This window comes from Juglans microcarpa x Juglans regia, chromosome 1D, assembly GCF_004785595.1.
Source record: "Juglans microcarpa x Juglans regia isolate MS1-56 chromosome 1D, Jm3101_v1.0, whole genome shotgun sequence".
Classification (NCBI taxonomy): Eukaryota; Viridiplantae; Streptophyta; class Magnoliopsida; order Fagales; family Juglandaceae; genus Juglans; species Juglans microcarpa x Juglans regia.
Window position 1 is genome coordinate 18592682 of NC_054594.1, and position 13318 is coordinate 18605999.

Sequence of the window (13318 nt, forward strand, 5' to 3'; positions counted from 1 at the left end):
TGAGGAACTTGTGGGGGATACCAGAAAGCTTAATTTACAGGTTGGGGACTCGAAACACAGGCTTCAGCTTTGAGTCCTTGCTCCCTGCCAATGGAGGTCCAGTACTCGGTGGCTAAGCTAACCCGGCTGCATGCCGGTTAGCTTAGCTAAACTGCATGGGGAATGCCTCCATTCCATATTAATGTGGTGGCCTTAAGCAATAATCTCAGATGAGGATTTTCTTCAAATTCACACACACATATATAGATATAGATATGGTGCCAAAAGTCATTCAAAATCCCATCCAAATCCCTATCAAATATCTTGGCTGAAGATATGATATCTTAATTGCAAAAGATGTGGAGCTTTGTGCACCTTAAATCGATTGACCTATTTCATTTTCAAAAGAAAATAGCATAACATTAATTTTGTCCCGACTTGCTATCATCTCAAATAACTGAAAACATTGTGCACCTTAAAAATGTTGGATGTTTTGTCGTGTATATATAGACTTTATCTATTATAAACTTCATGTTCAGTTAATAATTTGAGCGTATAGATAGAACCAAACTGGGTCTAGACCAACTGCAACTGAGATCGACTTCATTGATCCAGTTGATATGGTATGTTTGAAGATGTTCCAACAAAAAGAAAAATAAAAAAAGCACATAAATTCAGTGCTCAATTAGACATTCAATTCATCATACTCCATAAGTTAATACCACAAATTCTATTAAAAAAAAAGTCATATTTTAGTTGAATTGGAAGGTGATGCTAAGGTAGTTATTGATGCAGTTAATTTCAAGATCAAGTTACAGATGATATATCTAATGGGTAGAAACCCTTTGTGGAGGCTTTCTTTTATGGAAAAGTCTTCTTGCAAGCGAGTTCGCGCATCAATGTTGACATGTAAGACATATGATTAATAAAATGGTACGAATTAAATACAAAAATAATTTCTCTGAGATAGAAGACTTTTTTTCTCAAATTTTTTTTTTATTTTGTTTTTCTTTTTATTAAAAAAAACTATGTAAGTATTGGTACGTAGTTTGGTAGACGAAGTAGCTTGTACCTAGAAAGGCTCTTCTTTTATTTATAAATTTGGCAACAAAGCAGCTCATGTAGCGGCTAAGAGAATTAGTATTGGATTCATCATTTTCATCTTCAAAATTTGATGAAAAGTACATATTTTTCATAAATCCAAAACCTCTCTATCCATAACCCTATATTGAATTAACTATTAGATTCATCAAAATAATAATATAATATTATTTTGTTAATAATAATAGTTTTAATTTATTTTTTTTCATATTTTACAATTACACTAACTATATGTTAATTTGATACTTAAATTATTATTTTCCAACTTAAATATATTGTGGCTCAAAATTGAGAAACAATAATTTAAGTAAATAAAATAATAGTTATAGAGTGTAAATAGTGAGTCTTCAAATTAAAAAATGAAGGAAAATGTATTGTACCTAAAAGCTTGACATTTGAACATATGGTGAATCCAATATCAAAATTTTAAAGTTAAAATCATCAAATTTTAAAGATTGGACTATGAGTCTAATACGAGTGCTCTAAGTAGGCTATGACAGCAGTGTGAGAGGGTTTGGCTAGAAGATGGGCCGGCTGAGGTTTTATCTGTTGTTTTGGTTGATAAATCTTGTATTGCTTAAAGTTTATGAATGTAGTTTTATTTAAAAAATAATAATAATAATAACTATGTCAATTATACTGTCATATAATTATAATCTATGGTTGTTACCATTTACCAACAGGAAGGAGAAAATTGGCAACGGCGGGATTCCAACACGTGGCTCCCACTATGAATTCCAGCCGCACTCTGATCTCCCTCTCTTCGACCGTAGCATATTCAAAATCTCCAGCAGAGAAATACAGAAATACTTTCGTCCCACCCGTTTCGATTTCTCTCATTGCCTATTGCGTTTGCATTTTTTCAGGAAACCAAAAAAACGAAAAAAGAAAGAGGCCAGTAGATTTCGGTCCGGTACATGGCAGCGCATGCTTACCACAAGCAAAACGGCGTTGTTTTTTGTACCTAAAACGCAGTGGTGTTACATCTCTGGTGGTCCTCCTTGTTCCGAACAATCTACCTGTAACAGCACCTGTTGGATTATCTGAATGGACGAGGAAAGGTCAATCTCTCTGGTTCAGGTATATTGACCTTTCACACATTTTCTTTCTTTTCCTTTTGTGTGGCTTTAATTGATTGCAAGTTATCTACTTTTTCCATTGGGGTTTATCTTAATGGGTTGCGATCTTTTTGTAGTTCATAGTTAATGAAGGACTCGTGCCGTCTCCGGACGAGGAAGAGAAGAGGAAAAATGTCATTTTGAAGCTCAAAGAGGTTTTTCTTGAGTTTAGAAATATGTAGTACTTATCTTTTCAGGGGTTTCAGTAGCTTTATGTGCTATTTGTGCTAAAGGTCATTTTTTCTAAGTATGTTAAAGGTCATTTGTTCCGACTGAAACAATATATTTCTCACTGTGTCAATGCTCTACTTTCTGGGTCTTGTTTCTGTCCTTCAGTTTTTGTCCTGTTGTTGCTTTGATCATATGGGTGGGCTAAGCAACATTTTTTCTCCTCTCACAAGGCCGAGCTTCTTTACTTTATACGCCTTCCCTCTGCTTGAATATGGTTAATAATGTATTCACCATTTCTTAAAGTTTTGCCCAGTCCCTTTCAGATCTTTCCTACTCACTCGCCTTTAACATTTTTTTTTTTTGGGACTAGCAAGTTATTCATTTTTTGTGTTATTCCCTATTTGCAAAATCTTGTGTGAGGACGTTTCCCTGAACTAAGGTTCACAGTAAAGCATGCTGGTTAAGTAGTTTTTCATTGCAATAATTATGATCTCTTTTGAGGCGTCTGCTTGTATGTGGGGAGTTTATTACGTACCCGACCACAATGGTAATTATTATGTTTTTTTTTTTTTTGCTGATTTTGCAATTTGATAATTTAATATCTTATTTGTCTTGTAAAATCTTTTGATATCTCATATGAACATGCAGATAGTTTTGACATGGATTAAGAAGGTTGCATGGCAACGTCGTTTTCCAAAAGAGCAAATTGCTGCTACCTGTGCCACAATTTTGACTTATGGATCATATGGCCTCGGAGTAAGATTTTTCATTCTCTTTCACTTTTATTTTTTTGCCTTTTCTTTTTCCTAACATTTTATACACTGGCGCTTATGCTACAACACATATAAGATGTTGATAATGGTCTTTGTTTTGTGTTATCTGTGTTTATAATGTTGGAGAGAGAAAATCCTCTCCGTACACCTTCGTCTCAAACACTTTTTGCATGAAAATTGATGGTTTCGTGATAGCTTGAACGTCTGTGTGTTGGTTGTTTGGCTGAAAGGAACATGTCTCATGTGAAAGCTGTAGCTATTGAACAAAAATCTTTTGAGGTAGTTAGGGAAGGCCGATGGTTGATTCTTACAGAAAAAGGGAGGAAGTTTGTGAAAAGCATGAGAATGGAGCTAGCCACAACAAGGTGGTTTAGCAAAGCCCTGGAGGATGGTAGGACTGCAAGGAGGAAAGGGTATTATGCTAGCCATCAGGAAGGGGACAGGGGCTTCACTGTGCAGAGATGCACAAATATTCAAGGCGTGTTCATGGTGATGGAAGAGCATCGAGGGGGTGGACGTCAGAACTGCATTCTAGTTCCAGATGGGAGAGATGGAAGAGGATGGTGGAAGCTAGTGGAGTTGTTAAGGGAAGCTGCTCGTATCGGTGGGCAGGCACCATCAGCGACAATGGCATTACTGAAACCTTCTTCATACAAGGAGGCTTTTTAGCAATTGAGGCCTGTGAACCTATCCCATCAATTGGACAGGAGGGCTGCTAGTGGGGTTGTCAGTGGTGTCGTGTCTGTAGGGACTCAAGGATGTGAGGAAGATGGCAGGAGAGTTGTTGGTCTTCAAAAGGAAATGGTATTACGGGTATTGACTAACATGCAAAATTAGATGGGGGAGTTGCAAGATAATATCTACTATTTGAAACGGTACGTTGAGGATTAAGGGGGGAAGATGGGGGCTGGGTTTAATAAGGGAGTAGGATATGGGCTGCCTATTAAGGACCCAGGAGACGGGCCTAAGGGGCAAACCAAGGGCAAGGAACCCATGGTCTTCCATGGGGATAAGGCCGGTCCTTCAAACGGGCAAGGCCCAACAGGTTGGTAAACAGACCTAGTGGGCCTGTTTGGAGGAGATGAGGGGCCTCCCTTCCACATGCAATGGTGGGCTTCGTTGAGGGCGGCAGGGCTTAGCCTCAGGTGCCAGCGAAGGGGCTGCGGCCACCGGTTAAGGTAGTAGTACTGGCAGCGGTAGTAGTATTGGAGGGTATGCAATTCGTATCTGGTATGAAGGAACAGCCCGAAATGCATGACCCGGTGAAGGTTTTTGGGTCAAATCTAAATCAGAACCGGGCGACGGGCACTTCCGATGCGAGTGGTGGTCCAGCGGGGCCATCTCCGATGCCAGTAGGGGTAGTAGTATTGGAGGGTCTGCAACATGTTTCGGGTGTGAAGGAAAAGCCCGAAACGCATGACCCGGTGAAGGCTTTTGGGTTGAATCTAGAACAGAACCGGGTGATGGTCACTTGCGATGCAAGTGGTGGTCCGGCGAGGCCATCTCAGATGCCGGCAGAGGTAGAGGGGGATTTCGAAGGCTTGAAGTTGAGTCCAACAAGGGTGTGAGCTATACAGGGAGGGGCGATACCCCCTGGGTTGACGCAGAAATCACCGTCAACTATGGGTCAGGATCAGAATTGCATTATGGTGGAAAGGTCTCACGATGGGCGAAAGGAGGGAGAGGGGGAGAAAGAGCTTGTTGTGTTGGAGTATGAGTGTGGGTTAGAAGAGATGGAGATAGAAGGGGAAGGCTCTTTGATCCTGTTTGAGCCATGTAAACACACAGCAGAAGGGGTGGGGTATCCAGGAGAGGATCCAACACCAATAAGTATGATTCCTCCTACTCTTCCGTCTGATTGGGTTATGAAAAAGGTGGAGGAGCTTAAGAGTTGTATGGGGATTTCGTGTGAGGGCTACGAGGATTAGTTTAAGGCACTGATAATAGCAATGGAGGCAGGCCAACATGGAGTAGGGTCAAAAAGAGAGAGGGAGTTGAAGAGGCTGACTTGGTCCATTAATTATGAGGGAAAGGAGGGGAGTGCAAGTTGTGGAAGAAATAAGGGGAGGGTTGGTTCAGTTGTTAAATGAAGCACAAAATATTGATTTGGAATGTTAGGGGGCTGAACGAGATCAACAAACTCCTTCGAATAAGATCTCTTTTAAGACAATGGAAGATGAATATCGTTTGTCTACAAAAAACAAAACTGAAGCTCATTACTAGAAGAACTATCCGGAGCATATGGAGTTGGAAATATGTTGGATGGTCATATTTATCTTCGAAAGGGGCCTCAGGTGGAATTTTGGTCATGTGGGACAAAAGGGTAGTGGAAAACATAGAGGAATTTGTGGGAGAATTTTCGGTAGGTTGTTGTTTCAAAAACACAGAGGATGGTTTTATATGGGCCTTTGGAGGGGTGTATGGCCCCAATTTAGATTGTGAGAGGCGGCTACTTTGTGATGAACTTGCTGGCCTATGTTCTTGGTGGGATGTACCTTGGTGTATTGGGGGAGATTTTAATTTGACTAGGTTCCCTAGTGAAAGATCAGGGGAGGGGCACAACCATGCTATGGTGGCATTTTCGGATCTAATTTTTGAATTGGGTCTTATGGATTTACCTTTGATGGGAGGTGAATATACTTGGGCTAATAATCAAAGCTGGTCAAGATTGGACAGATTTCTCATATCTCCTTCTTGGGAGATACATTTTCCAGATTTGTGTCAAAAAAGGCTTCCAAGGATATGCTCGGATCACTTCTCGATTATGTTGGATTGTGGAGGCATTCAAGGGGGTAGAAGGCCTTTTAAGTTTGAGAATATGTGGCTAAAAACAGAGGGATTTGTGGATTTGATTAGGCAATGGTGAAATTCATTTCAACTCCAAGGCACTCCTAGCAATGTTTTGGCTGGAAAATTAAAGGCTTTGATGAAGGAATTGAAGACATGGAATGAGCAAGTGTTTGGTGATGTAACTTTACAAAAGAAGAGTTTATTCCAAGAGTTACAAAGCTTGGAGGGTGTAGGAGATGAGCATAGCCGAAAAGGGCAAGTGGTTTCTGAATTAGAAAGACTGATTCTAATGGAAGAAATTTCGTGGAGACAAAAGTTAAGGGCATTGTGGCTTAAGGAAGGAGACAAGTGCACAAAGTTTTTTCATCGAGTTGCGAACTCACACAGGAGGTTTAATACTATTGAGACCATGAATATTGATGGAGACACAACTAAAGTTCAAGCTGAGATAAAGGATCATGTGGCTGGATATTTTGAATATTTGTTGTCGGAACCTCAAGAGTGGAGGCCTACTTTAGATGGACTAGCTTTTGAGTCCATTGACCAAAGTAGTATGGATTGGCAGAGACCATTTGAAGGGGAAGAGGTTCAGCTGGTAATCAGAAAAATGAACAAGGATAAAGCTCCGGGACCGGATGGCTTTACTATGGCATTTTTTTGGACTTGTTGGGAGGTGGTAAGGGAGGATGTCATGCAGGTTTTTCAGGAATTTTACAGTTTTGGCAAATTTGAAAAGAGTTTGAATGCTACTTTTATTGCACTAGTCCCTAAAAAGGCGGGTGCATTAGAGGTACATGATTTTAGGCCTATCAGCTTAGTGGGCAGCATATACAAAATACTTTCCAAAGTCCTTACTAATAGGATGAGCACGGTTATGGACAAGATTATCTCCACGTCTCAAAATGCCTTCATCAGAGGGAGACAAATCTTGGACTCAGTCCTTATAGCAAATGAGTGTTTGGATAGCAGAATCAAGTCGGGAGAATCAGGCATCTTATGCAAATTAGATATGGAGAAGGCCTATGATCATGTTAATTGGGACTTCTTGCTCTATATGTTGAATAGATGTGGGTTTGGTAAATGGTGACCTTGTGGGCTTCTTTAATAGTTCGAGGGGCCTAAGACAAGGGGATCCATTATCACTCCTTTTATTTGTTCTGGTCATGGAGGCCCTAAGTAGAATGGTGTCGGCTGCGGTAGATGGGGGATTTTTTTTCAGGATTTTCAGCGGGAGATACTAATCATGGGTCCATCATTATTTCCCACCTTTTGTTTGCGGATGACACATTGCTATTTTGTGAGGCAAATGTAGGACATGTACAATCTTTGAAGGCTATCTTACTTTGTTTTGAAGCGGTATCCGGGTTGAAGATTAACCTTGCTAAGACGGAGATGGTTGCGGTGGGTGAGGTAAGTAACATTAGGGGGTTGGCGAACATTCTGGGATGTGTGGTTTCTTTGTTGCAATTGAGGTATCTCGGTCTTCCGTTGGGGGCTTCTTTTAAGGCTAAAACAATGGGAGGAGGTGGCGGAGAAAATAGAGTGTAGGTTGGCTGGGTGGAAAAGATTGTATTTAACTAAAGGAGGGCGGATCACTCTTATCAAGAGCACTCTATCAAACCTTCTCACATACTTTTTGTCTCTTTTTCCTCTCCCCACTAGCATTGCAAATAGAATAGAGAAACTTCATCGTGACTTCTTGTGGGGTGGAATAGGAGAAAAGTTTAAATTTCACTTAATAGGGTGGGATAAGGTGTGTACTCCTTTGAGAGATGGAGGATTGGGAGTCCGTGATATGAGGGCCTTTAATAAGGCTCTATTGGGAAAATGGTTGTGGCGCTATAATAATGAGAGGGGAGCTTTGTAGAAAGGGGTGATAGACATGAAGTATGGAAGTACCCAAGAGAGGGGGGGGGGGGGGGGGTGGAGGTCTAGAGAGGGGAGGGGGGCATATGGTGTGGGGTTATGGAAGTATATACGGAAAGGTTGGTGCTCCTTTGTTCGTCATACTCGGCTGTGTTTGGGAGATGGCAATAGGATCAACTTTTGGTATGATGTGTGGGTGGGAGACATGGCATTGAAGGAGGCTTATCCACTATATTCAGAATTACACGGGACAAAGAAGCTATGGTGGCTGACTTGCGGGTTATAACTCATGGCACACAAGAATGGAACATTAGCCTTACTTGAGATACACATGATTGGGAAGTGGCGGAGCTGTTGGAGTTTCTTAACTTGCTGTATACTGCTGATATTGCTGTCACAAATGAAGATGAGATGGAATGGAGACCTTCTAGGAAAGAGATTTTTTCTGTACGCTCCTTCTATGAATCATCTACCATACAACATAGGCAGAATTTTCTTTGGAAGAACATTTGGAGAAGTAAGGCACCTACAAAGGTTGCTTTCTTTGTCTGGACATCAGTTTTAGGGAAGATTCTGACTATTGATAATCTTAGAATACGTGGTTTAATTATCACAGATTGGTGTTGTATGTGTAGAAATAGTGGCAAATCGGTGGACCATCTACTCTTACATTGTGACTTTGCAAGAGAAATTTGGAATTATTTCTTCAGTAGAATTGCATGGGTAATGCCGGGAAGAGTGGTGGAACTACTAGCAAGTTGGAGAGGGATTACTGGGACACCACAGATAGCAGTTGTGTGGAAGATGGCTCCTTTATGTATTCTTTGGTGCATTTGGAGTGAAAGAAACGATAGACTTTTTGAGGATCATGAACGCTCTTTGGACGAGTTTAGGAGTTTTATGTGGAAGACTTTATTTATGTGGGCCATTGCTTTAGATATGAATGGTCTCAGCTGCCATAATTTCCTTGTAACTGTTTTTAGTTCCTAAATAGGTGTATCCACATGTATACTTCCAGTGTACCTGGGCTATGCCTACTCTTTGATAAATAAAATATCTTATTACTTATAAAAAAAGAAGAAGATGTTGATAATGTGATGAATGGAAAATCCTATGGTTTGGAGCTGATTAGGTTTGAACTTCTAGAAACTTTTGTTTTATTTTGATTTTTTTGTTTGTTCTTTTTAAAGTTATTTAAGATCGATTTAGTAGCAGTAAAGTTTCTGCCCTTGGAAATGAAAGATTGCAAATAAACCAAATTATAATATGGACAATTTTCTAGACTCTTCTTGGCCATGTTCCACATGTTGTTTGGATGAGCTTGTTTTATAATCTTTTTCAAAGACGGTCTGGTATGGTACTTTGGGAAGGTTGGATGGCTTAATCATTCAGGAGTAGAAAACCCAATTTAGTCCATAATTTTCAATGCGAAGTATTTCATTAGTATTTTATGCTTGGTATTGCGGGATGCCACTGGAGCTGTAGAGTTTCTAATTCTGCTTCTTATTAACTGATATAGCTTTTTATTTTAAATATATTTATTCAGGTTCATGGTTCGGAATCCGACATTGATGCTTTATGTGTTGGCCCTTTATTTGCAACCATGGCAGTAAGTACCTGTTGCCCTGCATAAGATATCTTTGGTTTTGGGTGGCATAATCATTGCCTCAGTTTTCAATTAATGCAACTTAAGCAGGAGGACTTTTTTGTTGTTCTGCACAACATGCTTAAAAGCAGACCTGAAGTATCAGAGATCCACTGTGTAAAGGATGCAAAAGTTCCTCTAATTCGGTTTGAATTTGATGGGATCTCAATGGATCTCCCATATGCGCAGCTTAAGGTGTCATCTGTTCCTGAAGTGAGTATTGATGCTATGCAACTAATTGACTCAATGCTTACTGCTCCTGTCTGTTGAAAGATTTTAAACATTTTCAAATTTCCATTTTTAACCTTTTTTTTTCCTCTCGAATATTTACTTGCATGTTTCTAGTACCCTGGTCTCTGCTTTGCTTACATGTAGTTACACCGTTTTGTGTCCAATGTTGTTTCATACTTGTCATAATATGAATAAACCTTTTTCTGCTTTGCCATTGATTATTGAGATTTTTGAGCTGCTGAGCCTATGAAATGTAGAATGTGGATGTATTAAATCCATACTTCCTAAGGGATGTCAACGAAACTAGCTGGAAGAGCTTATCTGGTGTACGTGCTAACAAACGCATTCTTCAGCTTGTTCCAAACTTGGAGGTACATGTTTATTTTATCTTAGGATACTTCTCTTCTCCTACCAATCTACCATCGACCCAGCCAAGCAAGCCTAGCTTTGAAATTTCTATTCTTGAGCAATTAGTAGTTGTATTGTGAGGACACTCTTCCATATAAATTTATTGAGGGAGTAAATTTGAACATGATCATTGCTATCTGCCCCTTGATTTTGTGCCAATGTGTCTTGATTAATGTTGCACTGTTAACATCAATATATTAATTAAGAAATACCATGGCTTGAAGTTTTGACACGACTATTTCTCGGCTAATGAGAGATGTTTGGGATGACGTAATTGTTGGAAAAATACTTTGGGGGTGGGTGGGTGTGTTTGAAAAGGGGGGGAGGGGGGGGGGGGGGGGGGGACGGGTTCATTCTTTTGGAGTTTGGAGTATGCTGTCTTGGAATGCACTATGGAATTCACTGGATTATTTGAGACGCTTTGAGTATTAGTTGGGTTGACAGCTATATCACTATATTCAGATAATTTTAAATTTAAAGCAACCTTTACTGGATATTTTTAGATTATCATTTCTCCTTGTGCTGTTTAATTCTTCAAAATCTCATGCATGTTGCTGCCGATGCATTTCAGAATTTCCAATCAATGCTGCGATGTGTTAAATTATGGGCTAAAAGGCGAGGGGTATATGGTAATGTAAGTATGACTTAGGGATGGTGAATATATTTCCATGCTTGCTCGTACTTGCGTTGAGAGCTTTCTTGGGCATATTGTTTTTCAGCAAGTGACAAATCCATGCCCTTTTTTGCTGATTGCAGTTACTTGGCTTTCTGGGAGGAGTTCATCTAGCAATTCTTGCAGCTTCTGTTTGTCAAAAGTATCCAAATGCTAGCTTAAATTCTCTTATTATGAACTTCTTCCAGACGTTTGCATTTTGGCCGTGGCCTACTCCCGTTATATTGCAAGATAGAATATTGCCTACAGCCGGAGATGCCATTGAGACACAATCCTTAATGCCTATTCAGCTGCCGTGTAGTCCATATGAATATTGCCATTCCAATGTCACTAGAAGCACATTCCGCAGGATCAGGGCAGAGTTTCTCCGAGGTCATTATAGGACTAGGGTATGTTCTGCAGTTTAACCGAGATCATAATTATGTATGCATATTATTTGACCTCTTGCTAAGCCACTACCTATTGATGGATTTTGTGAATCTTGATGTGCAATTTATTGTGGTATCTATATAGTTTAGGACAATCTCAGTTGAATATGATGTCGTGAGGTACAAGGTAATGTGGAACTTCTTTTTGTTCTCTGCCTGGTGTTGCAGGATCTTTTGAAGCCAGATTTTGATTGGGGTAGCGTATTTGAGCATTTCCCATATCCAAAGGAGTATACACGATTTGTCAAAATTTACCTCTCGGCTTCTGACCAAGATGATCTAGGAGATTGGGTAGGTTGGGTGAAATCACGTTTTGTCTCTCTTCTTGTCAAGGTAAGGGGCTTATAATTGAAGTTCATTTGTATTCATTTTTGTATGGTTGAAATGGTAATTTCAGCTAAAACTCTAAGGTACCATGAGCAATCATGCCCTGGGAGTTTTGAGGTACTAGACTGTTTCTTGTATGGCTGACCCTAAATAAAAGAGATATGTCCTTGCCATGCTGATTGGAGTAGTTTCTTTAGTTTAATGTAGCTCCTCCCCTAATGTTATACACGAATCTGGTGAAGTAGAAGAGTTTTAAGGTACTAGACTGTTTCTTGTATGGCTGACCCTAAATAAAAGAGATATGTCCTTGCCATGCTGATTGGAGTAGTTTCTTTAGTTTAATGTAGCTCCTCCCCTAATGTTATACACGAATCTGGTGAAGTAGAAGAGTTTTAAGGTACTAGACTGTTTCTTGTATGGCTGGCCCTAAATAAAAGAGATATGTCCTTGCCATGCTGATTGGAGTAGTTTCTTTAGTTTAATGTAGCCCCTCTCCTAATGTTACACGAATCTGGTGAAGTAGAAAAGTCAGGTTCATTGCATCCATAGTAATTATTTTGGTTAAATCACCAGGCATATGCATATGAGCTTGTGCCTATCTTGCAATCCAGAACATGAGCAATCATGTTGTGGGAGTTTTATGGTACCAATGGTTAAAATTTGTTGGTTAATTTCAAATAATTGCAGAATGTGCTAAATGCTGCAATCACATGGGACTTGTCTGTTTCTTTTCTCTGACTGAATATGACACTTATCAGATGAATGTCAATATTTTACAACTTTTTGAAATCTTTTGCTGAATTGACAAGCATGTTGTTATTTGCTGCAGTTGGAGGAGGTACAAGGTCTTTGTGACCCCAACCCTATCGAACATGTAGATATTGATGTAACAGAGCCCAATGTCGTGTTCTACTGGGGCTTAAATCCCAGCAAGAGTAGTTTCACAGATATACGGCATGTTGAAGAGGATTTCCTGAAGAATCTAAAAAATGGCTATCAAGGGTCTGCTGGAGGGATGGGATTATCCATTTTGCAAGCTTCGCAGCTGCCTAAGAGTGCTCTTCTTGACACTGGAATAGGGAAGGGGACGAAAGCATGTTGGAAAATTCTCGATTACAATCTTCGAAGAACCCCAATGTACTCTCAGCATTTGCCACATTACTTTGTTGGGTATGTGGCAACCGACAGAGAGCCCGAGTACACAAGTGCTGGGGGTTAGTCTTATTATAAATTTATATGCCATACTTGGTTTGCCTCATGAAATCTAGGTTTTTGAGGATTTAAAAGACCATATGAAGATGATGATAGAGGTAAGTTTTTGAGCATGCAGTAAAGGAGGAGGAGAAATGGGAGAAGCTTGAAGTTAGAGGTTAGTCTTGAGTGATTAATTAGCGTAGTGCTTGCAAAGTTGTAAACTCAAATATTCAGTTAAATTGCAAAATTTTCCGAATGATGTGTGAATGCTTGTTCTGAAATGATTTGTGTGAGGGCAGTATGCAATTCATACGAATGGTTAAGTCATGCATCAGATATAGAAGTTCCCGGAGCTATATTGCAATGACTTCCTTGGAAGGACTGAATGGAGAAGGGGTAGACTATGTTTACTTGGTCTAAGGTTAGGTTTGGATAGCGAGTTAAAATTAGATGAGTTGATATGAAAGTTGAATAAAATATTATTAGAATATTAATTTTTAATATTATTATTATTTTGATATTTAAAAAAATTAAATTATTTATTATGTTTTGTGTAAAAATTTATAAAAGTTATAATGATGAGATGAGATGAGATGGGTTGAGAGCTATCTCTC

General features: G+C 39.5%; 1 protein-coding gene across 3 annotated transcripts; it reads left to right on the forward strand.

The window, feature by feature from the left end:
- Positions 1–1806: 1806 nt before the first annotated feature.
- Positions 1807–12961, forward strand: LOC121238252 (nuclear poly(A) polymerase 3). Of its 3 annotated transcripts, XM_041135085.1 has the most exons (11): positions 1807–2160; positions 2276–2353; positions 3018–3125; positions 9345–9407; positions 9495–9656; positions 9932–10045; positions 10654–10716; positions 10839–11144; positions 11352–11516; positions 12340–12767; positions 12803–12961. In XM_041135085.1, the coding sequence occupies exons 1-10, from the start codon at positions 2128–2130 to the stop codon at positions 12727–12729; spliced, it is 1482 nt and encodes a 493-aa protein (XP_040991019.1). In that variant the 5' UTR covers positions 1807–2127; the 3' UTR covers positions 12730–12767; positions 12803–12961. The 3 variants fall into 3 exon arrangements, with proteins under 3 accessions (XP_040991019.1, XP_040991015.1, XP_040991024.1); XM_041135081.1 differs by having other exon boundaries at positions 12340–12961; XM_041135090.1 differs by lacking the exons at positions 1807–2160; positions 2276–2353 and adding an exon at positions 2362–2916.
- The last annotated feature ends 357 nt before the right edge of the window (positions 12962–13318 follow it).

Coding starts and splice junctions, on each gene's coding strand:
- LOC121238252 (XM_041135081.1), top strand. CDS start 2,128: ATGGACGAGGAAAGGTCAATCTCTCTGGTTCAG. Junction 2,161..2,275: donor GGTCAATCTCTCTGGTTCAG/GTATATTGACCT, acceptor ATCTTTTTGTAG/TTCATAGTTAATGAAGGACT. Junction 9,657..9,931: donor AGGTGTCATCTGTTCCTGAA/GTGAGTATTGAT, acceptor TATGAAATGTAG/AATGTGGATGTATTAAATCC.